Source organism: Ochotona curzoniae, unplaced genomic scaffold (assembly GCF_017591425.1).
Source record: "Ochotona curzoniae isolate NIBS_2020 unplaced genomic scaffold, NIBS_Ocur_1.0 scaffold_461, whole genome shotgun sequence".
NCBI lineage: Eukaryota > Metazoa > Chordata > Mammalia > Lagomorpha > Ochotonidae > Ochotona > Ochotona curzoniae.
Window position 1 is genome coordinate 3,442,330 of NW_024467120.1, and position 25,194 is coordinate 3,467,523.

The window sequence follows — 25,194 nt, forward strand, 5'->3', positions numbered from 1 at the left end:
TGCTGGCATTCCATACTGGTGCCTGTTTGTGTCCCAGCTGCTCCACTTCCAATCCAGCTCCCTGCTATTGTCCTGGAATAAGCAGGGGAAGATGGTTCAAGTGCCTGAGCCTCTAGGAAACCTAGATGAAACTAATCACTTTGGCCTGCCTCAGCCCTGGCCATTTACACCCGCTTGAGAAGTGACCCAGCGGATGGGTCATTCCCCCTCTCTCTCTTTGTGTGACTCTGGCTTGCAAACAAATGAATGCACACATGTTTAAAACAAAAAGATTTTGATTCAGCAGAGGCAAAGAGAAAGGCAACTTGTTAAGGATACAGGCCAGGTAGACAGGAGTTTGCCCAATCTGAGGGGACCACAGCAGGGTGGGAGGGGAGGTGTTCATTGAGGTACTCCATGTCACAGGCTTGCAACATGTAAGCAGCCACATGCCCTGTGGCTGTCCAGCTGCTGTTAACTGAGCAAAGGGTAGGTTTTCATGCCTCCTTGCTGAACAATGGCAACGCTGTGGGACAAGAAGGAAACCTAGAGGGAACCACCACTCAGGTCCCCGGAGACTTAGTCAAGGAGCTGGGAGACCAGATTTTATTTGATACTGAAAGCAGAAGAATGTGTGGCTTGGGAAGCCCAGAGTGTGCTGTGCTCTGCTCCCAGAACAGGCCCTCACCTCCCAAAGGCTGTCTAGCCACAGCTGGTGTCACAGCGTTCTGGCTTAAGACAACCTCCTATAACAACAATGTTCCATATCAGAAAGCTAGTTGGAGTCCCAGCAGCTCCACTCCCAACCCAGCACCCAGCTAATACGCCAGGGAAAGCAGCAGCTGATAGGCCAAATGCTTGGGGCCCTGAAACTGTGGAACACCTTGATGGAGTTGGCTGTCTTAGACTTGGCCACGGCTTGGCCAAGTCTTGCAGTCATCTGGGGAGTGTACCAATGGATGGAAGATCCTTTTCTCTGTCTCTCAAATAAAATGAATCTTCTTTTAAAAAAGAAGAAGAATGGGAGAAATTAGATCAAAGAGTTTTGAAATGTCCCCTCTTGCTTGCTTTCTCTGTTTTCTTCCTCCACATTTTCATAATCTCAACGGAACAAAAACAAAAAAAAAAAAACAAAAAAAAAAAAACAAGTTAGTTATCAGTGTCACAAAAGCTATGCGTCCTCTATGGGAGTCCCAGGTCACCTTGTCAACAAAGACAGGAGAGCAGTCCCAGACCGCAGGTGGCAGCCAACGTTAGAAACTAGGACAGGAGTCACAGGGCAAGCAGTGGGCCTGGCATCTGTCAGAGTGTGTTACCAAGAAGTTCAAGTGTAGAAACTGGCACCCCAATGCAGTAGCATTAGGAAGGGGATTAAATCCTGTGGCTTCGGAATAGTAAGCCGATTGTCGGGGGAGTAGGGAGTTCTCACCAGAGTGGGTCTGTTCTAAGGGCCAGTTTGCCCCTCTCTCGTGGGCCCCTCTTGCTCTATGCCACTTGGGGACTCTGCACAGAGTCCCCACCAGCAGGAAAGCCCTTGATCACGGCCCTGGAGTTCCCAGACTCCAAAACCATGGACTCAGTTGACTCCTGTTCTTTATGAATGCCCCAGTTTGTGGGACTCAGTTGTAGCAACAGGAAATGGGCTAAGGCAAGCAGATGCATAAGACTCTTCTTGCGTCGCTGTTATCAAGGACACTAAGAAATGCTCTAACATGGAAAGAGAAAAGGTTAATCACAGGACATAGCACTCATAAGCTCACAATATACGGGCCTTCCTGAAACTCAGGCAAAAGCTGGCAGCAAGAAGGAAAGAATCTCAACTGAATTTGAACTGTGGTAATGCAACAAGGTGGAGGAATCCACCATGGGAGGGGCGGGTTTTGGGGAGAGCAGGGGGGGAATCCCAGTGCTTATAAAACTGTGTCACATAATGCAATGTAATCAATTTTAAAAAAAGTTTTAAAAAAAGTTGGCAGCAAGGAATGTGACAGCGACTTTCATTTGAAAAGATTCTAAGATGGTTTACATAGCTGACCCAACATGTGCCGCACACTCCGACCCGTTACCATCCTGTTCGCTGTCTCGCTAAGACATCACTCCGCCTAAAATAGCTCGTCTGTGCTCCTGGGTTCTGTTACAAATCCCAGAGACTCATTCTAGAGGTAGAAATCAAAACAGATTGCTTTGTGTTTGAAGTTTCTTACAAGTGTTAGGGAATGGTGCCATGTGAATGAAATGAATTAATAAATGGGGAATGAGATTATCATCATCAGTGAGGTTGACAACGGCTTACGGGGAACAAGGGTCTTTTAATGGATGTTGTAGCTACAGCTGATCATGCTGGAAACAATATTTGATTTTGCCCAACTTCTTACAATCATGACTAATGACGGCTGGAGTAAAGGAAAACGCATTCTCACAGGAGAATTTCCCGAGAGATCTGTACAACTTAAGGAAAACTCTCAAACTAAATGTTATTTAAAAAAAAAATGCCATTCCATTCAGCAGTTAGTTTTGGAATCTCACAGGAGTGCAATTTCTTCAGGGTGATGGTGTGGAATAACCCTGACCTTGATGATGCGAGGCACTATCAACTGGGGGTTAGGGTTAGCCTGCACAGCAATTATCAGCAGGTAAGGAATCACCCAGAAGTTACAAATAATGTCTACAGAGGGCAGGCTGTAAGATGAACAGATGTGTCAGATGGAGGTTAGACTACGGGAACTGGTGGGACCTGCCTGAACCAGCAGGGTAAATGATCAACAAAGAACATGTGCTTTGCAGGACAGGAAGAAGCACTGGGCAAGTTCAAGGGGAGAGGGAAGGTCAGAGACAGCCAGTGTGCAGCTTTTCTAGACAGATCTTCCCCAGACGCGAGAGCTTCTACTTTAAAACCAGTCCCTGCAGGAAATCCTTGAGGGCAGGTCGAGAACACGTCCCTTTTATGGAAACAGCTCAGTGACTCAAGTCAAATAGTTATTGCGTTATGTAATCGAGTCTCTGCCCCTTTCACAACTGCCTCTCCAGGGATCTGCTAGGGGTTGACCATGTAATTCTGTTCCCCAACAGGGAGGGTGGCCACCCACTGCACCTCACAGTGTTCTCCTTGCAGGAACCTGTGAAAAAAACATCTTCCACATCTCGCTTCAGAAATAAGACTACGTGAGAATTTTGGGGACCCTGGCTCTCCTCTCACTGTTTGGCTCCATAGACACCTGATGTCAGATGTGTGGGGCATTTTTATTTTAGGACTTTGCAATGTATTTTCATGTGACAAATCTACCCTGGATTTTATTATTCTAATATAATTTTTTTTCCTGTAATACCCTGCTCTATTTTTCCTGTCAAATAGTGTTTTTTTTTTTTTCCTAAATCAATACACCATCTCAAATCCTCAGATCCACTGAGGATGAATGAAATTAGAGCCAATATGACTGCAGGAATCATTTCTCAGTAACTGATCATAACATTGTGGTCTAGCTCTTTCCAGCCCAAAATGAGCAGTGCTTTAGAAGACTACATGGAGGGTTCAAAGTAGGGAATGAATTATTTTATGGGACAAGACATCTTTTTAAAACAATAATTCACTGCATTCATTTCATGGGGATTGTTACTTCCCACTAATTTTTGTCTATTTGCTTATTTGATACAGGAGGCAGGGGGAGACAAAGACAGGGAGAGTTTCCAGTCACTGTCCAAATGCCTTTCCTGACCAGGGCTGGGCCACATTGAAGCAAGAAGCCAGGAACTCAACTCAGGTCTCTCCCAAGGGTTGCAGGGACCCAAGTCCTTGAGCCATTACCGGCTGCATCCCAGGGAATACATGAACAGGAAGCTAGGATCAAGAATGGAGCCTGACCTCAAACTCAGAAGCTCTGACACGGATGTGGGCACCCCAAGCAGAGCCTCCATGGGCAGGCCACATGCCACCCACGATGGCAGCTTTTCGTTGTACTAAAATAAATGAGCAACATACACTTTATCATCTTATCAATTGGCACACCTAGTTGAGAGTCATCACGAATATTCACATCGTTGGGCCACCTTCATCACTACCCCACTCTTTCTTGTCAGCTCCAGTAGTGTAGTAAATTAGGCAGGTGGTTCAGGGTCACGAGCTTGGAAGTCCCTCTTCCCCACCCATCACCTAGGTCTTCCCTCCTGCCCACCTGTGATGCCCACCTGTCATCACCTGGAACCTCAGAGGGGGCGGTATTGCATTGTTGTATGAGCACTCCCCTCCCAAGCCCCTATACAGATCCACGATACGAAAGGCTCACTCACTTGGTCCTGTGCCTCCCTCACTCTGGCACCCCGACTCTTGGTCTCCCCAGTACCTGCTTACATTCTATGGTTTCCCACGCACAGACTCTGAGGACAGGTATGCCCTGAGCATGGCCCCTGTGTGTCTGTATTCCTCACCCTCTGTTCACTGCTCGGGCGGGACAGTAAAGATGTTAATACTAACATGCTTTGTATTTCTAATGTGTGTACTATCAGGAGTTCCAGGAGAGGTGAGGCTCAGCATTAGGGGAATGTGGGCACAGAAGCCAGGGAAAGGTGAATATCTGCAGCTTTGTAAGTGTGTCCAGGTTATTCATTGTATGTCACTTAGGATAACATTGCTGGGGAAGCTGGGACATAGGTCTTAAACTTAATGGATGGACTTCAGGGTAATGACCATTTGTTCCTCTTGGGGTCATGATTGATTGGATTGTCTTATGGACTTATGATTTGCTATTTCTAGTGGGCCCTGTTATCACCAAGCTTGGTTAATAAAGACTCCTTAATGAATATTACACATGTCTGGCGTGATCTCGCTCGCACCCCACAACGGTAGGAACTCTGTACACATCCAGCAATATGTCCCCTCTTTCCCTTCTTGCAGTCCCTAGTGGACTCTGGCTTTCTTTCCGTCTGTATGAATTTGCCTAGTCTAGGCCTTTCATGTAAGTGGAGTCATAGCACGTCCCTTTGCACGTGGTGTCTTCGTTCAGCATAGTGTTTCAAGGCTCATCCATGTGGTGTCACGTATTAGAATTTCATTCCTTTTTTAAGGCTGAATAATGTTCTATCGCATGTGCCAAAAGGTACACCAGTCAGGACATTTGGCACCGCAGTTAAGCTGCCGCTTCAGACACCTACATCCGGCACAGGAATGTCTAGATTCAATCCCAGCTCTTCTTTTCTCTTTAGCTTACTGCTAATGTACACCCTGAAAATCAGCAGATGGACTGCCCACGTGGGCAACCTGGATTGAGTAGCTGGTGCCTAGCATTGGCCTGGCCCATCCCTGACTGCTACGGGCATTTGAAGGTGGGAGATCTTAGTCCCTGAATGTCCCTTTCTTGTCATCTCATCATCCTCATCAAAGGATACAAATTCCTCCACATCCTTGCCAACATTCATGACTTTGCCTTTAATCTTTTACAATTTCATCCTAACGTGTGGGGAAATGTTATCTCTAAGACACTCTTTTATGTCCAATCCAACATAAGGTTTTGTTCTTCTTTGGGGAACAGGGCTTATTTTAGGTCAGAAGTTTATAAAGTTAGGGGCAGACCTGGCTGGAAAGACTGCTGTTTTCCACTTTGCCTCCTTTTTACTGTTGAATGAGAATAAATCCAAGGAGACAGCACAGGTCCAGGGCTCCGTGCAGGCAGGCAGAAGTCAGGCAGTTCCCCAGGAAGGAGGGAAAGGCAAGGCAGGCAGCAGAAGAACTAAGCTCCAGTGACTGGAAAGGACTGGTAAGACCTCGTCATCAGAGGTGGCTTTGCTTTGGACTCTCATGATTCAGAGGCTAGAGTCGCTGTTAATCTATAACCCGTAATGATCCTGGAGCTCTGCCTGTAGACCAGATCATGCAGATCAACCCTCGCTCTGAAAAAGACTGGGTTTCAAACAACAACAAGCAGAGGCACCGTACAACTGAGAGGCATCAGGAAGGCCACGGCCAGTCACTGGTTCAAAGTCAGTCCTTAGACAGAGTGAGGAAGTGGGGGACTACTTCGCATGGGCCTGGGGAACATTTCTCAGATTCCCTTCCTTCCCCTCGAGCTCAGCAATCATGTGAAGGAAACAGACCAGTCAAGGCTTGAGTTGCGTGCAAGAAGCAGAACCGGTGACAGATTGGGCAAATTGGTATCTTACAGAAACAAGGCCTCAGGGCCTTCAGGCTAATCCTCCCCCTGCAAGCACTGGGATCCCACGTGGGCACCAGTTCATCTGCTAGCCACCTCACTTCCCGTTCAACTCCCCGCTTATGGCCTGAGAAAGCAATGGAGCATGGCCCAAAGCCCTTTTGGACCCTGCACCCACATGGGGTGACCTGGAAGAAGCTCCTGGCTCCTAGCCTCAGATCCGCTCAACTCCAACCATTACGGACATTTAGAGAGTGAGGCAGCAGATGGAAAATCTTTCTCTGTGTCTTTCCCTCTCTCTATAAATGTGCCTTTCCAAGTAAAAATATATCTAATAAAAGAAAGAAAGAAAGAAAGAAAGACAAGAAAAGAAAGGAAGAAAAGAAAGACAGAAAGAAGAGAAGGAAGAAAGAAAGAAAGAAACCCTTGTGTGTTAAGATGAAAGGGACTGGGCCTGGCGCAGTAGCCTAGTGGCTAAAGTCCTCACATTGCACATGGTGGGATCCCATTTGTGGCGCAATGAGTGCAGCTGCATATCCCATGTGGGCGCCAGTTCTAATCTTGGCAGCCCCACTTCCCATCCAGCTCCCTGCTTGTGGCCTGGGAAAGCAGTCGAGGACGGCCCAAGGCTTTGAGACCCTGCACCTGTGTGGGAGACCCGGAAAAAGCCTCTGGTTCCTGGCTTCAGATTCACTCAGCTCCTGCTGTTGCGGCCTCTTGGGAAATCAATCAGTGGACAGAAGATCTAGCTCTCTGTATCTCATTCTTTCTCTATATATCCGACTTTCCAATAAAAATAAATACATCTTAAAAAAACAAACAAACAAACAAAGAACTAGTATGGCTAGGAACCAAAGCGAAGAAGCCAATTGCTGAATATTGTGTAGGGTTTTTGACCCCAAGTATGGCAGCAACCTTAATTCTTGTCTTGCAGGAAATAAGAATTTTTGTGTGGGCACAGTTTAGTTTTAAAGCAAGATTTATTAGAAACGTTGAGAAAGGAGACTCCCGTCCTAGTGACAGGAGGGGGCTCTGAGATAGAAAGGACCCTAAGCCCCTGCCAGAGTGGCAGGAGGAGAAGTGGAGAAAAAGAAGAGACCCGTATTAGTGGTGGGGAATGCATCTTTTACAGGTTTACTTCAAAGGGGCTCTCCACGGACAATAGGAAACTCCCGGTCCCCCTGGTATCTGGCTTTGGGGCAAAAGACCAGACAGGTGTCAGACACTGGACATTCCTGGTCTTGGGCTTATGAGTACTGCTTCCTCCAGTCCTTCAATGATAAGATCAGCCTGAGACTCTCCTACACAATGGCTGGAGATACTCGCTGATGCTTCAGATGGGGAATTGATACGCTAGTGTCAACCTTGTCCCTTGGAACAGATGTGCCCTGGTGAATCCAAGACACGGTGGGGAAAATACTCTTTTATATTTGAGGAAAAGTGTCTTGGGGACCCAGAATACCCTAACTACCTACTACTACCCAGTCTAACTCCTCTCGCAACATCAAAAGATTGCAAGAGAAAGAGGCCCGGTGTGATAGTGTAGTGGCTAAGGCCCTTGCCTTAATGCACCGGGATCCCATATGGGTGCCATTTCTAATCCTGGCAGCCCCGCTTCCTATCCAGCTCCCTGCCTGTGGCCTGGGAAAGCAGTCGAAGATGGCCCAAGACTTTGGACCCTGCACCTGCGTGGAAGACTCGGAAAGAAGTTCCTGGCTCCTGGCTTCAGATTGGCATAGCACCAACGCTTGGGGAATGAATCATCGGACGGAAGATCTTCCTCTTTGTCTCTCCTTCTCCCTGTACATCTGCCTTTCCAATAAAAATATATAAATAAATCTTTGAAGAGAGTAAGTGAGAGAGAGAGAGAGAGAAAGGCTCATAGAGAAAGATCCAAGACTGGACTAACCCAGTGGAGAGCCAATCGCTCGGTTCACTGTGACTACTGACCTACATGGAAGATTTTTTTTCTAAGATTTATTTTATTTTCATTACAAAGTCAGATATACAGAGAGGAGGAGAGACAGAGAGGAAGATCTTCCGTCCGATGGTTCACTCTCCAAGTGAGTGCTATGCCAGTGCTATGCCAGTCCGAAGCCAGGATCCAGGAACTTCTTCCGGGTCTCCCACGCGGGTGCAGGGTCCCAAAGCTTTGGGCTGTCCTCAACTGCTTTCCCAGGCCACAAGCAGGGAGCTGGAAAAGCAAGTGGAGCTGCCGGGATTAGAACAGGTTCCCATATGGGATCCTGGGCATTCAAGGTGAGGACTTTAGCTGCTAGACCACACCACCAGGCCCAACATGGAAGATTTTAACACCGTTTCCTTTTTTAGTTGCTATCTGTAAGGGTTCATTGTAAAGGTGACCGTACTTTTGGAAGTCTGGAATCTGCAAAGAGACACCTGCATGCTGCTACGAGCAAAGTTCCTGTTTCCTGAAAGACCAGGAGGCAGGCGGGAGACTGGGAGAACCTTGGGGTTTTCCGACTTACTGAAAGACAGCTCCCTTCCGGGCATGCTATTTGAAGTGATATTATCAGGACCCCCAAGCCTACAAGTTGTAAATTTCTGCCGCATGTTTTCTGTTTTGTGTCACTGTTAGCCTCTAATCAAGTACTTGCTCACTGCCATGTAGCTTTTGCTGCTTCTACTATTAAAAACCTCACGATTATTTCGTTCAGGGCACTTCTTGCTTATGGCAAGAGGTTAGCCCTTGGACTACCCATTAAAATCATCCCTCTTGCCTTGGAGTCTCACTCATATTCATTGAACCCCAACAGCTATCTTATTTATTTTCATAAGTATAATAAAAACATGAGAGTCTTGCCTCTGCTTTTCTTTTCTCAAAATTAGCATGTTTTGCACATTGTTCTTATTTTATGTGTTGGAAAATCTAAGCGTCAGGGCAGGCAGTTGATGTACAAGTTGCGAGTCTTCGGGCCCGGTGCGGTGGTACAGTGGTTAAGGTCCTCGCCTTGCATGCCCGGGATCCCATATGGGCCCCAGTTCTAATCCTGACAGCCCTGCTTCCCATCCAGCTCCCTGCTTGTGTCCCTGGAAAGCAGTTGAGGGCGGCCCAAAGCTTTGGGACCCTGCACCCATGTGGGATACCTGGAAGAGGTTCCTAGCTTCGGATCAGCATAGCATGGGCCGTTGTGCTCACTTGGGGAGTGAATCATCGGATGGAAGATCTTCCTCTCTGTCTCTCCTCTCTGTATATCCACCTTTCCAATAAAAATTAAAATAAATCTTTAAAAAAAAAAAAAGTTGCGAGTCTTCTTGAGACATCCGCATCCAATATCCAGAGTACCTGGGTTCGAGTCTCGACTCCTCTCCTGGCTGATGTCAGCTTCCTGCTAATGTACACCACTGAGAGATGGCAGGTGATGGTCAGTTCTGTGTGTGTGTGTGTGTGTGTGTGTGTGCTTTTCAAATAAATCATCTTGAAAAGAGAGAAAGGGATAAAATTAGGCAGAGGCGCTAATGAGTTGTACTAATGTCTTTTTTAAAAAAAAAAAAAAACCCCAAATACTCTAAAGCAGAGAAGGCCGAGAAATATCAAAAAGTAATCAGGTTTACTTGTAACTCAGAAGAGACTGCCAATTCTGCAGGTCACATGATGGATTGACGATGACCTCATTTAGCTCATGGACATTCCTAATATTTGTAGGCAATAATGAAATATCCATGATAAAGAAGAAAGTTTGTGGTAGCCGATGCACTTAAGCCAATGAATAATTAAATACAACTTAAGTACAAAGAGAGCGTGCCTATCCTTTCTGAGAAAAAGGATTTCACACTTGGTCGAGTGTTTGCACTTCTTTCCTGGTCCCTGGTGACAGATGCAGGAAGCCTTAGGTGCAAGACGCACCTTGGCTGCTGGAACTCTGCTTCCTGTTCCAGCTCTCTGACTACAAGAACATGACCCAGTCAGAACCGAGTGGGGGCTCCTTCTGAAAAACTTTTGTGTTTTTGGCTGATGTTTCTCTATTCCCCAAGCATGGAGTGTTCCCTGAGGATTGAGAGTGAGAAGGCTGTCAGGGGCATGGTGTTGGATAAGCTGGGTTCAGGTGCCAGAGAGTCACGGTGCGCTTGATGGTGAGTTCAAAGGAAAAAACAAATCAGCAATTTAGGTAATATAAGCCATTCTTAAATGGTACAACATGGAATGAGGCCACGCACTGCTTGGTTGGAGAATCTGCTGTGAGCGGAGGCTCTCTGGAGTCTCCCCTTACATCTTCCCTGCGGGCCGGGGCTCCATATTCACAGGAACCTCGGCCGTGAGGATGGGCTCTTGTTGGAAAGAATTGAGTGACAGAGCAGATGTACACCTGACTTCTGCGTGGCAATGGGGAAGTCCTGACTGGCCGTGGTGACAGACAGGTGCCAAGTGGTTCCTGTGCAGGAGTCATAAGGGGTGTGAGGCAGGACCATGTCTGGGTTCTCTCTCTCTCTCTTTTTTAAAGATCTATTTTTTTTTAAAGATTCTTTATTTTTATTATTTTTTTTTATTGGAAAGGCGGATATACATAGAGGAGAGACAGAGAGAAAGATCTTCCGTCCAATGATTCACTCCCTAAGTGAGCGCAACGGCCGATACTATGCTGATCCGAAGCCAGGAGCCTCTTCCAGGTCTCCCATGCAGGTGCAGGGTCCCAAAGCTTTGGGTCGTCCTCGACTGCTTTCCCGGGCCACAGGCAGGGAGCTGGATGGGAAGCAGGGCTGCCGGGATAGAACCGGTGCCCATATGGGATCCCGGGCATGCAAGGTGAGGACCTTAACCACTTGCACCACCGCCCCGGGCCCATAGATCTATTTATTTTTATTGGAAAGGCAAATTTACAGAGAGAAGAGACAGAGAAAGATTTTCTGTCTGCTGGTTCACTCCCAGAGTGTCTGCAATGGTCGGAGTTGAGCTGATTCAAAGCTGGGAGCCAAGAGCTTCTTCTGGGTCTCCCACACGGGTGCAGGGACCCAAAGCTTTGGGCCGTCCTCCATTGCTTTCCCAGGCCACAGGCAGGGAGCTGAATGGCAGACAGCAGCAGGGACATGAACACACAGGATGCTGGCATTTACAAGCAAGAGATGAGCCAAGTGAACCATAGTGCTGGTCTGGCTTTGGGTTCCTGACATACAGGAATTAAATTTGTTGTGGCAGAAAGGGAGAAGACTGAAGTCAGTGGTGAGGATTCACAGATAATCACGCTACATTCAGCCAGCACTTAGCTCAGGAATAGACATGGCTCCAGAATAAGCCTGGTTGTAAATAGCATCCCAGTTGGAAAACTCCATCATTTACAAGAACTAGTGGAATTGGACTTTCAAAAGAGACTAAGCTATACAATAATACTGTATCTATTTAGGAACATCTTATGCACAAGGACTTGAGGCCAGTGATGGGTTTAGCTGGGAGTCAGAGAAAGGCATTTTCCACCTATTTCTTTTCTTTCTTTTTTTTTTTGAAAAGGCAGATATACAGAGAGAAGGAGAGACAGAGAGAAAGCTCCTCTGTCTGATAATTCATTCCCCAAGTGATCGCAACGGCCAGTGCCTATCCGAAGCCAGGAACTGCTTCCAGGTCTCCCACATGTGTGCAGAGTCCCAAGGCTTTGGGCTGTCCTCGACTGCTTTCCCGGGCCACAGGCAGGGAGCTGGATGGGAAGCGGGTTGTCAGGATTAGAATCGGCACCCATATGGCATCCTGGTGCGTTCAAGGCAAGGACCTTAAGTGCTAGGCCATGGCGCCAGGCCCCCACCCATTTCTTAAGCTTGCCTAGAGGAACAAGTCCAGGAAATAACAATAACAAGAAATAACACTGACAGGTAATCAGCGAACATGGGTGTTCCAGAAGTGCTACTGTCTATCCATTGCCCCCATTTTTTAAAAAAGATTTATTTATTTTTATTGGAAAAGCAGATTTTGCAGAGAGAAATGCAGAGATAAGAGACAGACCTTCCACTTGCCGTTTCATTCTCCAAATGGCCACAACGGCTGGAGCTGGGTGGGTCTGAACCCAGAAGCTTCTTTGGAGTCTCCCCCATGGGTTTAGGGGCCCAAGACCTTGGGCCATCCTCTGCTGCTTTCCCAAGCACATTAGCAGGGAGCAGGATTGCAGGAGGAGCTGTCGGGACCCGAACTGGCACTCATATGGGATACTGGCACAGCAGGTAAATATTTAGACTAAACACACCAGCACCGGTCCCTCCATTTTTTTAAAACAATGTTGAATTATTTACTTACTTCATTCTAGACAGGGAGAGTCAGAGAGAGATAAAGAGATGTTAAAGCCTCTATCAGCTGTTCTCTATCTAAACGCCTAATCAACTTATCCTGGGCCAGAGTGATGCTTGGAGTTGGGGAACTCAACCTGGGAAGGGACACACTGCTTGCCAGGTGTGCACCTGCAGGAAGCTCGATGGGAGAGCGAAGCTGGAACTGCAGCCCAGGGACTCTGACGTGGATGCTGCTGTCCCATGTGGAAACTCCACTGTTAGGCCAAAGGCCAGCTCCACCATCTCCTTTCCCCAGAACTCCTCTGTAGCCCAGAGTCAGGATGCTCGCCCGGTTAGGATATGCATGCGAGTAGGGAGTTCTTTGTGAGTCAATTCTAGCAAATTACAGAAGTGATTGATATACCTCAAGGTACAGGTCTGACTATTGATACAGTAACAGTGCCTGATGCATAAAATTGTTTGAAGATGAAAAGAGAAGGTGTTTCAAGGTACTTCATAGACAGACTAATTTGAGTCATTACGATACTCACCTTAACAAAAAGCACCATCATAACTTTTAATGTCCAGCATTTTTTTCAAGGTAGAATCGTAGCCCAAAAGTGAGCCCCTAATTTTTGTGTTGTAGTCAGTAGTCTAAATTCTGTCACAAGGAGTCATTTCATTAGATAAGCTATTTAATTACACATTTAATTAGATTTTCCCACCCCGAAAGATAAGCAAGGTAAGTGCATTTCAGCTGTATGTGCATAAAATGAATTGAAAAAGTGAAGCTCACGTTCAGAAGGCAGAGCCCTTCAGGAGCTGTGCATCACAGACCAGTTATCCATCTCCTCTGAGGCCACACCACCAACTACTTCCAGCAGGTGCTGACCTCTGAGGTCCCATCTCCCAGTCTTCACATGTGAAATGGCCATCAGATCTAAAGGCAAAAATTCTTACATTTTAACTCTTGATCCCAAAATGTTGAGGCCTCTATGCTGGTCAAGCCAAGTACGTCATGTGCTGGTGAGCAGGCAGTGCCCCCTGCTATGGGCTACGTGAGTAATTCAGGTGAAGATGCCTGGGAGAAAAAGGGGTTCAAAGCCCAGATTTTTCCCCCAAATTTGGAGCATTTGTATCTACATAATGAAATGGCTGAAGATCGGGACACAATCTAAACACAAAATTCACTTATGTACTCTCATGTGTGCTCAATACACACAGCCTGAAAGTAGTATTTTTAGGTTTATTTCATTGCATTTGAAAGGTAGAACAACAGCTCCAAACAGACAGAGAGCTGGAGATTTTCCATCTGTTGGTTCACTCTCCAGAATCCTGTAACAGGCAGGGTTGTGCCAGGGTCAAAGCCAGGAGACTAGAACTCAATTAGGGTTTCCCACGTAGGTGGCATGGACCCAAGTACTGGAACCATCATCTGCTGCTTCCCAGGGTGCACTGGCAGGATGCAGGATTGGAAGCAGAGTCGTGGGACTCTCAGACACTCCAGCGTGGGATGAGTACATCCTAACTGACTTAACCACTGTGCCACATGTCTGCCTCCACCGCATCTGTCATGCCCTTATCACACTGAGTGAGGTACACAATTCTAACCCAGGCAGCTGTGCCAGCACTCACAAGGGATCACATGTTGCAGTAGTTCATTTTTCACACGCGTAGATTTGCACCTCAGCTGGTGATTCTGTTGGCAATTCAGGCTATCCAGATGCCATATGTTTCAACAACATCTGTGTGGGGCCGGACTTGTGGCATAGTAATACTGGCATCCCCAACAAGTACTGGTTGCATTATTTCTGATCCAGCTCCATGCTAATGTGTCCAGGAAGGCAGCAGCCCAGGGCTCAAATGTTTAGGTGCCTGTAGCCAGGTGGGAAACCCGGATAGAGTTCCTGGTTTCTAGCTTATGGCTTCAGCCCGGGCTAGTCCTCAAAAGACAATGGCTGTTTGGAAAACGAACCTGCGTGCAGACGGAAGCTCTCCAGCCATGCCCCACCAACACACAACCTGCCGTAACTTTTGCTTTTCAAGTAAATAAATAATACATTAAAAAAAAAAAAAACATTTGAGCTTGTCTGCTTTGCACTTGATTTTTAATATAATCAAATAGAAATCTTACAAGATTGCCATGAAAATGAAACAAAGAATGAAGCTGATAAGAAGCATCTGCATGTGTGTGTGTGTTTGTGTAATGGGATTCGTAGTGTGCGTAAGGATGAAGAAATAAAGGCAGGCTCAGGAAGACGTGACTTTGCTCTTACATCCTGCTCTGTTCACTCCTGCTCTACTTTTGCCTGGCCATCACTCAAAGCCCCCTGTGAAGCCCTGTACACACAGTTTATCTGGAATGCAGGGTGTGACCCAATGCCTGGCCCCTGTGGAATATGGCTCAGTGACCTTATTCTTCCTTTTGCTTTTGCCTTGCGTGACCTCTCAGTGGTGATGTCACTCTCCCAAGCTCGCCACAGGCATCACAGCCTCCCAGGAGCTCAGCTCTCAGACTCCACTCAGAACACCTGTCCCCGAGGCAGGGCACCCTCCCCTAAGCGAGTGTCTTCCCCTCGGACCATCAGAAAAGTCCTTTTCCAGTATTCCATGATTTAAACTATAGGGCTAGAAGGCAAGCTGGGCAAAATGGAGAATGTATTTGGTTCCAAAAATGAATGGAGTACTGATTCTCTCCACAGCACAGATGCACCTTGAAAATATTACAGCAAATGAACGAAGCTAGTTATAGAAGAGCATATCACCTGGTTCCATCCATGTGAAATGTCCAGAATCAGCATACCCCTAGTGATACAAAGTAGATTCCTGGTTGTCTGTGATTGTGGGAGGTAGGCGGAAGGGACAAAAATAGCAAAATCAGCTCACAGGTAGGGGGTCCCTTCTGGCATAAGGGAAGAGCTCTTGATTAAATTGGGGTTCAAGTTGCACAGTTCCTTGTGTGACTCCCCAAACCACTGAATGGGTCCTTCAGCTAGGTGAAGTGCATGGTCTGTGACTTCCATCTCTATAAGGTTATTATCAGCATAGACAGATAACCGAGCCATGGACATTCTCAGTTGGAAGAATGCAATTTGGGGCCTAAAAAAAAAAAAAAAAAAAAACCAAAATTCTTTGAAGGAGGAGTCACCTTCAGGGGCAAAGCTGCTCTTGTATAATCCTGAGAGCGATGCCTCCCTCATGCGTGGCTTGTTCTAACATCAGCCTAAGGTCATGAGCAGTTATTTTAATCCTTAGCTCAAATTAAACTTGGAGTCATGCTAGCCAATCTGTTGCTACTGGCTCACGGTTGGGTTTACTTCCTATTTCTTTTTCCTGCCCTCGCACATTCACCGACTTACTCTATGAAGGTGCACCTGCTTCTGTTGAGCCTCAGCCCCATAGATTAAAAACCAGACCCTTGACCTCAGGAAAGCAGAATCTGGATGGAGAGTTGATGAGGTTTAACCTTTCAAATCATGCATAAACAACTGAATGCGGTGACCTGATGCACAATTTTTTTTTTTTCAAATCCAAAAAGAAGAAAATCTCCTCAACATTTTCTGAATCTGTAAAGATGAGAAACATGTTTTTAAAGGTACAAAAATGAATTAGAATGAATACAGGCATTCAAATACAGAAAGCTGTGAGCTGATCATTTACATGCTTGTTGGCTAACACGTTAAATTCCAAGAAGTGACAATGCATTCAACAGCTACAATACTTCGGATTTTGCAATGAGGGATCTCAGCAGTCGTCATGACGTAGGAAGAGATCTGAGATTTCCATGATGACAGAGTCACAGGGGAAGTTGACCCAACCGTGGTTTGTTGCCAACATTTAATGTGACATTTCAATGAGAAGCTAGTGAAATTTTTCCATTCAGCAACCTAGAGATCTCTTGGGGGCTTGTGGAGCCAAGGCTAAGAAATCTGGGGTAATAGGGACACCGTGTTCTGTGGTTTAGAAGCTGGTCCCCAGTGTGGAAGACTTGAAACATGGTAGAGCCCAGGGAGACATGGTTAGGTCATGCAGGAATTCGTTCCAATGGGACTCCTGCTTGTTCTGTAAAACCTGGCCACCCCACACTCTCTGGTCTCCCATATCATCACGTGATCTCTGCTTCTCATACAAGCTCCCACCATGACATGATGCACCATCCAAGGGTGCCTTGCCAGATAAGGCCACTTGATCCTGGACCTTCTGCCTACCAAACTGAGAGCTAAATAAACCTTCTGTGTGCATCGCCCAGCCTCTGTTATTTGGCTACAGTCATGGAACACATTAGTACACCCCATGGCAGGCTGTGACATAGAATGCACAGGCATTAAGACAGCAGGGAGAAGCAGCAGCTCCTAGTGAGACAGCGGGTCTACCCAGTTGACTGAATGACCCAGGCATGATTTCTGAGCCTTATTCCCTCACATGTAAAAAGGAGATGATAGGGCCCGGCGGCGTGGCCTAGTGGCTAAAGTTCTCACCTTGAACACACCAGGATCCCATATGGGCGCTGGTTCTAATCCCGGCAGCTCCACTTCCCAGCCAGCTCCCTGCTTGTGGCCTGGGAAAGCAGTCTAGGGCTGCCCAAAGCTTTGGGACCCTGCACCTGTGTGGGAGACCTGGAGGAGGTTCCTGGCTCCTGGCTTTGGATCGGCACAGCACCGGCCGTTGTGCTCCCTTGGGGAGTGAATCATTAGACTGAAGCTCTTCCTCTCTGTCTCTCCTCCTCTCTGTATATCTGACTTTGTAATAAAAATGAATAAATCTTTAAAAAAAAAGAAAAAGAAAGACTTATTTGTGAAGGTTATGCAGTTTATTGAAAAACCTCGTTCCAAGTCTGGTAAATCCTAACAGTCACTTTGAGAGGACACTAGAATAATCCTGGGTGCCAGGCGCAAACTTCAATACTTTCAAGTATTTTAAATAATGCTTAGAAAGGCAATCAAGTAAACTTCTCTCTAACAGATACTGTTTGCTACCCATCGGTGGCCTTCACCTAGGCCCTTGTCAGGAATGCAAAACCTAGGGCTTCTCCCCAGACTGTCAAACAAAATTTGTATCCCTGCCATCTCCACCCCCATCTACCCCTTCCTCCCCTCCCAAGCATCCCCAGGCATGACAGGAGACCTCACTGCTTCTTACAGATTCCAGCAGAATGGGTCCCGCGCGCAATGGTGCAGTGGTTAAGGTCCTCGCCTTGCACGCCCGGGATCCCATATGGGCACCGGTTCTAATCCCGCCAGCCCCGCTTCCCATCCAAGTCCCTGCCTGTGGCCCAGGGAAGCAGTCGAGGACGGCCCAAAGCTTTGGGAACCTGCACCCGCGTGGGAGACTCCTGGCTTCGGCCCGGCAAGGCATCGGCCGTTGCGCTCACTTGGGGAGTGAATCATCGGACGGAAGATCTTCCTCTCTGTCTCTCCTCTGTATATCTGCCTTTCCAATAAAAAAATAAAAATAAATCTTTAAGATTCCAGCAGAAACTTGGTGTGCTATATCTTATCATCCTGATATACATCTTATCATCCTGATACACATCTTATCATCCTGATATCATCAGATATGCACAGTGAACTGGTACTACAAGGTTATTCCATTAATCTGCAGGGACAAATCTTTCTTAGAAGCACATAAAAAGTATCAAATAAGGGCGACTTCTTTCTTAGCCCTAAAATACCGAACATTGAAATTTTGAATGATCTCCAAGCCCTTCACTCTCAGTTTTAATTATTTCTGGATTTTGAGAGATATTTGTCTACTTAAAATATTTTCTCATTCCTCATAACTGTCAATGCAGCAGTTCGTTCTAACAAATATTTAAAGTACTGACAGCAATCCTGTGTAAGCTCTTTCAGGAACTAGAGCAAGGGAAAGTTCCCAGCCCATTCTCTGATAGAGACATTTAAAGAAAGAGAAGTACAGATCCTGTCTCTAATGAACTAAGATGGAGGGATACTTAACCGCAAGATCCCATCAAAACATCAATGGGTGATTCACTGTGGGCAAGCGGAATGTATCCCACATGGTTTTAGAGGTTATGTTCGGCCAGCCTAGAAGATATTCACCTATGTGTGCAAGATGGACCACAGATATGGTTGTTTTGAAAGGTTTCCTTTATTTTCGTTTTGCTTTATTCCTCCTCAAACAGTGGCAATAGCTGGAGCTGAGCCAGGCCGAAGCCAGGAGCCAGGAGTTCATTCGGCTCTGCTACCTGGGTGCAGGGGCCCAAGGTTTTGGGCATTGCTTGTTTCCTTCCCAGGTGTATTATTTGGGAGCTGGGTAGGAAGTGGAGTAGCAAGTGCAGGTGGTGGTCTTAAGGTTACGTCACAATGCTGCCCCAGTGAGATGTTTTAAAGACATTAAACTTGGTTGCAATGGAATGAGGGAGCAGGGACTGGGAGGAAGAACCAGCTGCTGGACTGCCTTCCTCAGCCCAGTGTATCCTGACCTGAGAGAGTGATCCAGCTGGCCCGACAAGGTTAAGGTCACTGGCTTGAAGGAGTCATTTGCTATTCCAGAGATAAAACCCTCAACAGGCAGTACTGTGCAGGAAGGTTGTGCTTAGAGCAATTCATATCTAATCAGTCTTGCATTGTAGCCCTGTGTGTAGGCATTCCATCCACTCCCCGGGGCAGGGAGCAGTTCAGGGCAGTCCTTCACCCAGGGGGCTACTGAGAAGTTTTGAGGATTCCACACCCAGGAAGCCCTCCGCCTTGGAGTATCCCAGAGAGCATGTGGAAGGAGACACACCAGGGACCCACACTCATGGGTCTGAATGCAGTCTGTGTTATGGGTCTCTTCCGGGACACCTGGTCCGCCAGCACTCTCAGAGGCAGAAGTTTCTGTCTCATTCTTTTCAATAGATCGTGCTAACACTGTCTTCTCTGTTCATTCCTCAGCTTCATACTTTGCCGTCAACTGCGCAAGTTCCCACGGTCATCACCGGTAACCACTGTCCCACCTCATCTCAGGAATGGACACGCCCGTTCCTACTAGGGCATCAGCACAACTCCTGTCTGCTCAAATGGAAAAGCGAATGAACTAGAAACCAAGAGGGGAGATGGTGTGCTGGGTTGCAAGAGTAAACCATAAAGAACAAGGGGGCCCACTTCTCCCAGCTGCCTAGCAACAAGTTTCTTTTCCCCCTGGGGACAATAACTTAAACAGCCACGCGGTAAAGTCATTAGCCTTTATTTGGTCTTAATTTGGAAACTCAAGACCACAATTAGGCGCCTTCTCACCACTTGGCAAGCAAGCAGAATCTCATGATTTGATAAAAGTCACACATTTCTCTGGCTGGACTGACTGTGGTGACTTTCCCTCATTCTCAGATACCTCTCCCTCCCAGGGCGCTTGAAGAACTTCCTGTGGGGTAAAGATAACAACAGCAAGTGGGATGGGCCAAGACCTTTATCCCGGGCAGACATTTGCGTCCAGATGATACAGCGCTGTGTCTATGAAATCCATTGCCAGCAGTTCCAGCCTGCAGGGGACTTCAAGAAAACTTGATAACCCATGCCCCTGTGGAGTTGCTGATCTAGTTTGCAAGTCTACAGCACAAAGAACATAAGGTAACATGTGAGCCTGAATACATGGCTGGCGCACGCGGAGCCAGAGTGAAGGCTGCTGGGGTCCTAAGCGTGCAAGGGCAAATTCGTGAGCGCGCACACACGTTGTAACTCACAGAAATCCAGTGGAGGCCTGCAGCTCGTCCTGCCTCTTCCTCTGGATGAGAAAAACGCAGGCTTTGAGAGTGTGACTGTCCCAAGGTCACCCAGCTGGAAAATGGGAACAAGCTTCTCCACGTGGGACACAACCCAGGGTCGAGGGTTACAGAGGAGTTCCTCAGGTGAGTGAGCCTCCGCCCAACCTCCTCCAGCTTCCTTATATACATAAAAAAAACGGGTCCTTGTTTGTTAGACTCGGGGAGAGTCCAACCCCGTGGAGGGGAGCCACACCGTCATTGGCAAAACAAGTCAAACGCAGAGGCTGCAATAAGCATGAGGATTTTATTGAGCATTCGCGAATGGGCAACAGAGTCTCTGGAGGCACCCAGGACTCTGCGCGCCTCACAAACATTTTGGAACAGTTTTTATAGGGTAAAATCATAAACTCTGCATAACAGTCAGCATTTCTCACTTTCAGATTAGATAGTCCGGGGGTCCCTTAACTTTGTATATTTTCTCAATTGTTGACAGTCTGTATTCCTTGTCACTTTCTTATCCATTACATTCTTGCGTTGGCCTTGCTTCTTTATCTTCTTTATTCCTGTAATTGTCTGACTCATTTCTGGGAAACTAAAACTTTACTTGTTTCATGAAATGACTTCTCTATACTTGTTCTAACATGGCTCTACTCTTGCTCAGCAGAAAGCAATATACAGAAGCAGAATCAGGCGGTTATTCTAAGCTCTTACAGTTGGCCTTGTGGTGCGGAGCCAGCTGGCCCTGAAGCACAATCAGCAGGTCTAAGAAAGACTGCACAGCCAACAGGTGAACTGGACACACCCTCACAACTTTGGGAGCCTGGGGGGGGCACAGGGCATTCAGGGCTCTCCAACCCCGAGGTCTGCGCGGCAGAGCGCAGCACACCTCAAAGTTTTTAAGAACTAAACAAAGCCCCTAACACCCGAAAGAACAAACAAAACCAACAAAAAAGCCGGCCCCAAGCCATCCCAGACGCTGCCGGCCAGCACCTGCTGGAGCTCTGCGCCTCTCCTCGCCCGCGGGGCATGGGGGGCGTTCCGGGGAGCCGGGGCCGGGGGCGGAGCGCGGCGCGGCGCAAGGGGCGCGAGGGGCGTGGGACCGACGGCGCGCGCGCGGCCGGGTTTAAGAGCGCAGCGTGCAGCGGACGGCGAGAGCTCCCGGCCGCGGCACTGCAACCCCGGCTCCCGCGCTGCGCCCCCGGCCGCGGCACTGCAACCCCGGCTCCCGCGCTGCGCCCCCCGGCCGCACGCAGGCTTCCCCGCGTCCTCGCCCCCGCCGCCGCCGGTGCAGGAAAGAGCCGCCGGGCTCCCGCCCCGCCTGCCGCACCATGCCCCGGATAGATGCCGACCTCAAGCTCGACTTCAAGGATGTCCTGCTCCGGCCCAAGCGCAGCAGCCTTAGGAGCCGAGCCGAGGTGGGAGCCACTCCAAAGCCGCCTTGGGTGGAATTGGGCTTTCCGGGGGGATGTGGGGCGGGGAGGGACGCGGGGTCGTCCTGCCTGTGGCGCTTCGGTGCGTTTTGAGAGTGTGGGAGACCGTGGCTGCCTTTCCACCGCCTTGAGCACGGTGGGGAAGGCCGGCCGCATTTTGGTCATTAATTAGAATTTCTTTCTCTGTCGGCGAAGAGCAGGTGACCGCTTGGTTTATTAAGAATGGGGGCGGGAACCAGAGAGGGAGCGCAGGAAAACAGCAGAGTCCGCAGGGAAAGGAATAGGGAGAGGGGAAAAGAAAAAAAATAATAACAAACAGCCGCAGGTTCTTGTGATTTTTGGCACAGGCGCGTGGCGCTGCTTCGGCACTGGGGTTAGCTGTGGGGTTTCTTGGCCATTTATGCAAGACTAGTCCTGCCCCCCTCCCCCAACCCCCACTCCACCCAAGGTTTGCTTTGCTGGGAGCTGGTCTGGGAGGACCAGCTCCGGGTGGCACTAGGTGGTCGCCAGCCCCAGAGAGGCCGAAGACGCTGGGGTGCGTGCGGGTGGCTGGCTCGGCTAGGGTGAGGGCGCACTCGGCTTGAGATTGGTGCCTTGGGAACAGGTGAACAGGGGCCTGGGGATAGGGGGGACAGGAAGGCCAGGCTTTAAAGCCCCGCTGTGTACTCACTACTGTGGCCTTGTTGAGAGAGCCCGGCAGGACACTGGCCAAGGGGCAGACGGGAGGCTGAGCTAGCTCCACAAACAGCACCATAAATAAATTCCCTCTGCGGAGAAACTGCCCAGGCCTGACCGCAGTGCCGGCTGCTGCCAGCCCAGGGCTTGTTTGGTTTAGGGAAGTCTCCTGCCTTGGCCAATGACAGAACCGGAGCGACCTTCTGCAAGCAACGGCATTGGCTTCTGGAGCTGGGGTGGGGAGGAGCTGAATGCCTGGGCTGCCTGGAGGCTGGGCAGGACTCCGTGCCTGTCCTTTGTGGTGTCCTCTCAGGTGCTCCAGAGCCAGGCAGCCTTCGGGAAATGATCGCAGCTTGGCGGGCAACTCCGGAAGTATAAACTGTGGTCCATGTTAAGGCCGACCCAGAGGAAAATGTAGGGGAATGCTGGGTGCACTGACAATTTAGGTGACCTCTGTTTGGTTCTGTATGTAGTTAGAAGGGGGAAGCTTGACAAGACTGCTTTTGGGCAGTTTGCTGTAACCTAGCAACTGAGTTCCTCACCTTGCAAATGCTGAGATTCCATATGGGCGCCGCTTCTAATCCCAGAGGCCCTGCTTCCCATCCAGCTCCCTGCTTGTGACCTGGGAAAGTAGTCAAGGACAGCCCTAAGCCTTGGGACCCTGCACCCGTAAGAGTCATAGAAGAGGCACCTGGCTTCGGATTGGTGAAGCTCTGGCCATTGTGGCTGCTTGGGGGGTGAATTAACGCACGGAAGATCTTCCCTCTCTTTCCTCCTCTCTGTAGATCTGACTTTCCAATTAAAAATAAATCTTTTCTTTTTTTTTGCAAGACTGCATTTCAAGGGAGATTATGTCTAAGCAGCAAAACCTCTTGCGAACACAGAACATTGAACCTTTAGACAGTAGAATGCGTTATTCTCTCCTGGGAATAGTACACGGTCATATAACACTTGGCTTCCTGATTTGGGCTGATGGCCACTAGTAATGCTGTCCCAGCATGGAGTGGCATGTCGTGGTCTAAATGAGCAGCTACACGGACACACTTGGTGCCCTTGTGAAGGGATTTCATCTTGTCAGCTGTGTGCCTGAAAGCCCGGATTGGCCTGCGTGCTTGGTCCCTGTGGTTTAGCTTGCAGGCATGGGGCCATTCACCGGTAATCCCTTTCCTTGCCTCCATGGTGAAGCTCTGGTTAAGTGTCTGTAATCCTATCAGTGTTTCCTCCATTTGCCTGAAGTGGTTAGGCAGGTATAAATTTCTGACTGCACCCTAAACAGAAGGTCATCTTGATAGCAGAGTGACGGGATGCCAGTATGAAGCTAAGTGGTAGGTAGGGTGCGCATTTGGCAGTTAGCATGCATGGCCCATGTTGAGGTGTCTGGCTTTGCGTCTCGGCTCTGCTCCGTAGTGCAGCTTGCTTCTCATGCATGCATACGTAGGCAGCAGTAATAACCTGACTGGTTGGGTCTTTGCTGCCTTTGTGGGAGACCTGGATGGAGTTTGCAGCGGCTCCTGGCTTCAACTTGTGTGAGTCCAGGTTGTAGGGGGGCCATTTAAATAGAGAATCGGCAAATGCGAGACTTCCAACTCATTCGGCCTTATAAATGAATTAAACAGTGAAACAAGATGTGAGGTGACTGAAGTTGGGCCTGGCAGGTAACAAGTTCAAGTGGAGCCAAGAGAGAGAGGCACACCCTTGGTGCAGGGTCTGGCTGGGACAGCAAGTGGCAAAAAAAAAGCTCCCAGCCAAACCCTGGCGGGGAGGGAGGGGAATGGGATCATCAGGCAGTGAGAGGAGGAGTGATCCCCTCCCTTGGAAGTGAAAGTTCTTCCTGCAAGATCTCCCCGGTGAGTTTCACATGGAACGGATGTGAAGTTGCTTGATAAAGCAAAAAGCAGGTGCAGAGATGGCCCCCAGGGCCTCGTGGGTGCTGAAGGTGGGCAGACATTTCTCGGCTATTTCCCTACATGCTTCATCTCTCCATGAGCCCCTGGTACAGAGGAGTTGCGTGCCATAGGATGGTCATGGAGGTGACTTGATTGTTGATTGAGGCAAAGCTTGGGCAAGCTGGCGTCTTTCCTTGATGTTCCCAGAGTTTCCTTCCTCGTGACCTCTGACACTATACACCTCAGCACTCAAATTTGTCAGGTTTTCTTAGAAACACATTCATGGAACTCTGACTTTGGAAGTTAGGCAGTACAGAGCATTTGTAGCAGAAAATTGCCTGCCTACTTGTCGTAGGACAGGGAAGATGTGACGGGCAGCCAGTCTGCTTTAAAACTGCAGTGTCTGGGGCTTGTATTGTGGCATAATGGATTAAGCCATTACCTGTAGCACCAGCGTCCTTTGTGGATGTAGATTTGAGTACTGCCTGTTCCACTTCCAGTCCAGCTTCCTGCTAACACACTTGGGAAGGCGATGGAAGATGGGCCAAATGCTGGGGCCCCTGCCACTAACGTGGGAGACAAGGAGACCGGGCTTCTGGCTTCTGCCTGGTTCAGCCCTAGTTGCTCTAGCCAACTGGGGAGTGAGCCAACAGGTGGTTCACTTCGTTACCTTACACATCAGCTCTGCTTTTCAAATAAATAAATCTTAACCAAAAAAAAAAAATTAGGATTCTTTGCATCAGCGGTCCTTTGAGTAGAGTTGCAGTCCATTCTTTACAAGCTGGATAGGTTAGCCGGGGGGGATCAGGGAAGACTGGGGAGAGAATAATGGGGTAAGAGAAAGGAGCCCTGGGTTTTAGTCCAAGCTCTAGGTCTGATTTTACTACCTTTGTTTCTGTGTCAGCTGCCTGCGGCTGCCCTAAGGAGAAACCACAAGGCAGGTGGTTGGAGCAACAGGTGCTTGTGTCTTGAAATTCTGATTCAGTATGTGGGTGGAGATCTATCTTAACTCCATCTATTGCTTCCTTCCTCAAGTCCAGGGAGCCTTCCCGAGGGTGCTGTCCGCAGGGCTGTTTGATTCTGCAGCGTCTGGTTTTCTGGCCAGGTTGGGTGTTTGTGACTTGCAGCGTTGCCCCCAGCTCTGCCTTCATCTCCACCTGCTGTCCTTCCTGTCC

At 48.4% G+C, this 25,194-nt stretch overlaps 1 protein-coding gene across 3 annotated transcripts in view; it reads left to right on the forward strand.

The window, feature by feature from the left end:
• Positions 1-20,031: 20,031 nt before the first annotated feature.
• The window catches only part of GMPR (guanosine monophosphate reductase), a 35,955-nt gene continuing 30,792 nt past the window's right edge, over positions 20,032-25,194 (forward strand). Inside the window, exon 1 of one of the 3 annotated variants that reach the window (XM_040967755.1) lies at positions 20,032-20,172. Coding sequence is in view for 2 of the 3 variants with exons in the window: in XM_040967754.1 (XP_040823688.1) it covers positions 21,357-21,443 (87 nt within the window). In the remaining variant the exon portion in view is untranslated. Of the gene's footprint in view, positions 20,173-21,284; positions 21,444-25,194 lie in introns of those variants that run through there. The other 2 variants (XM_040967754.1, XM_040967753.1) reach the window with 2 other exon arrangements.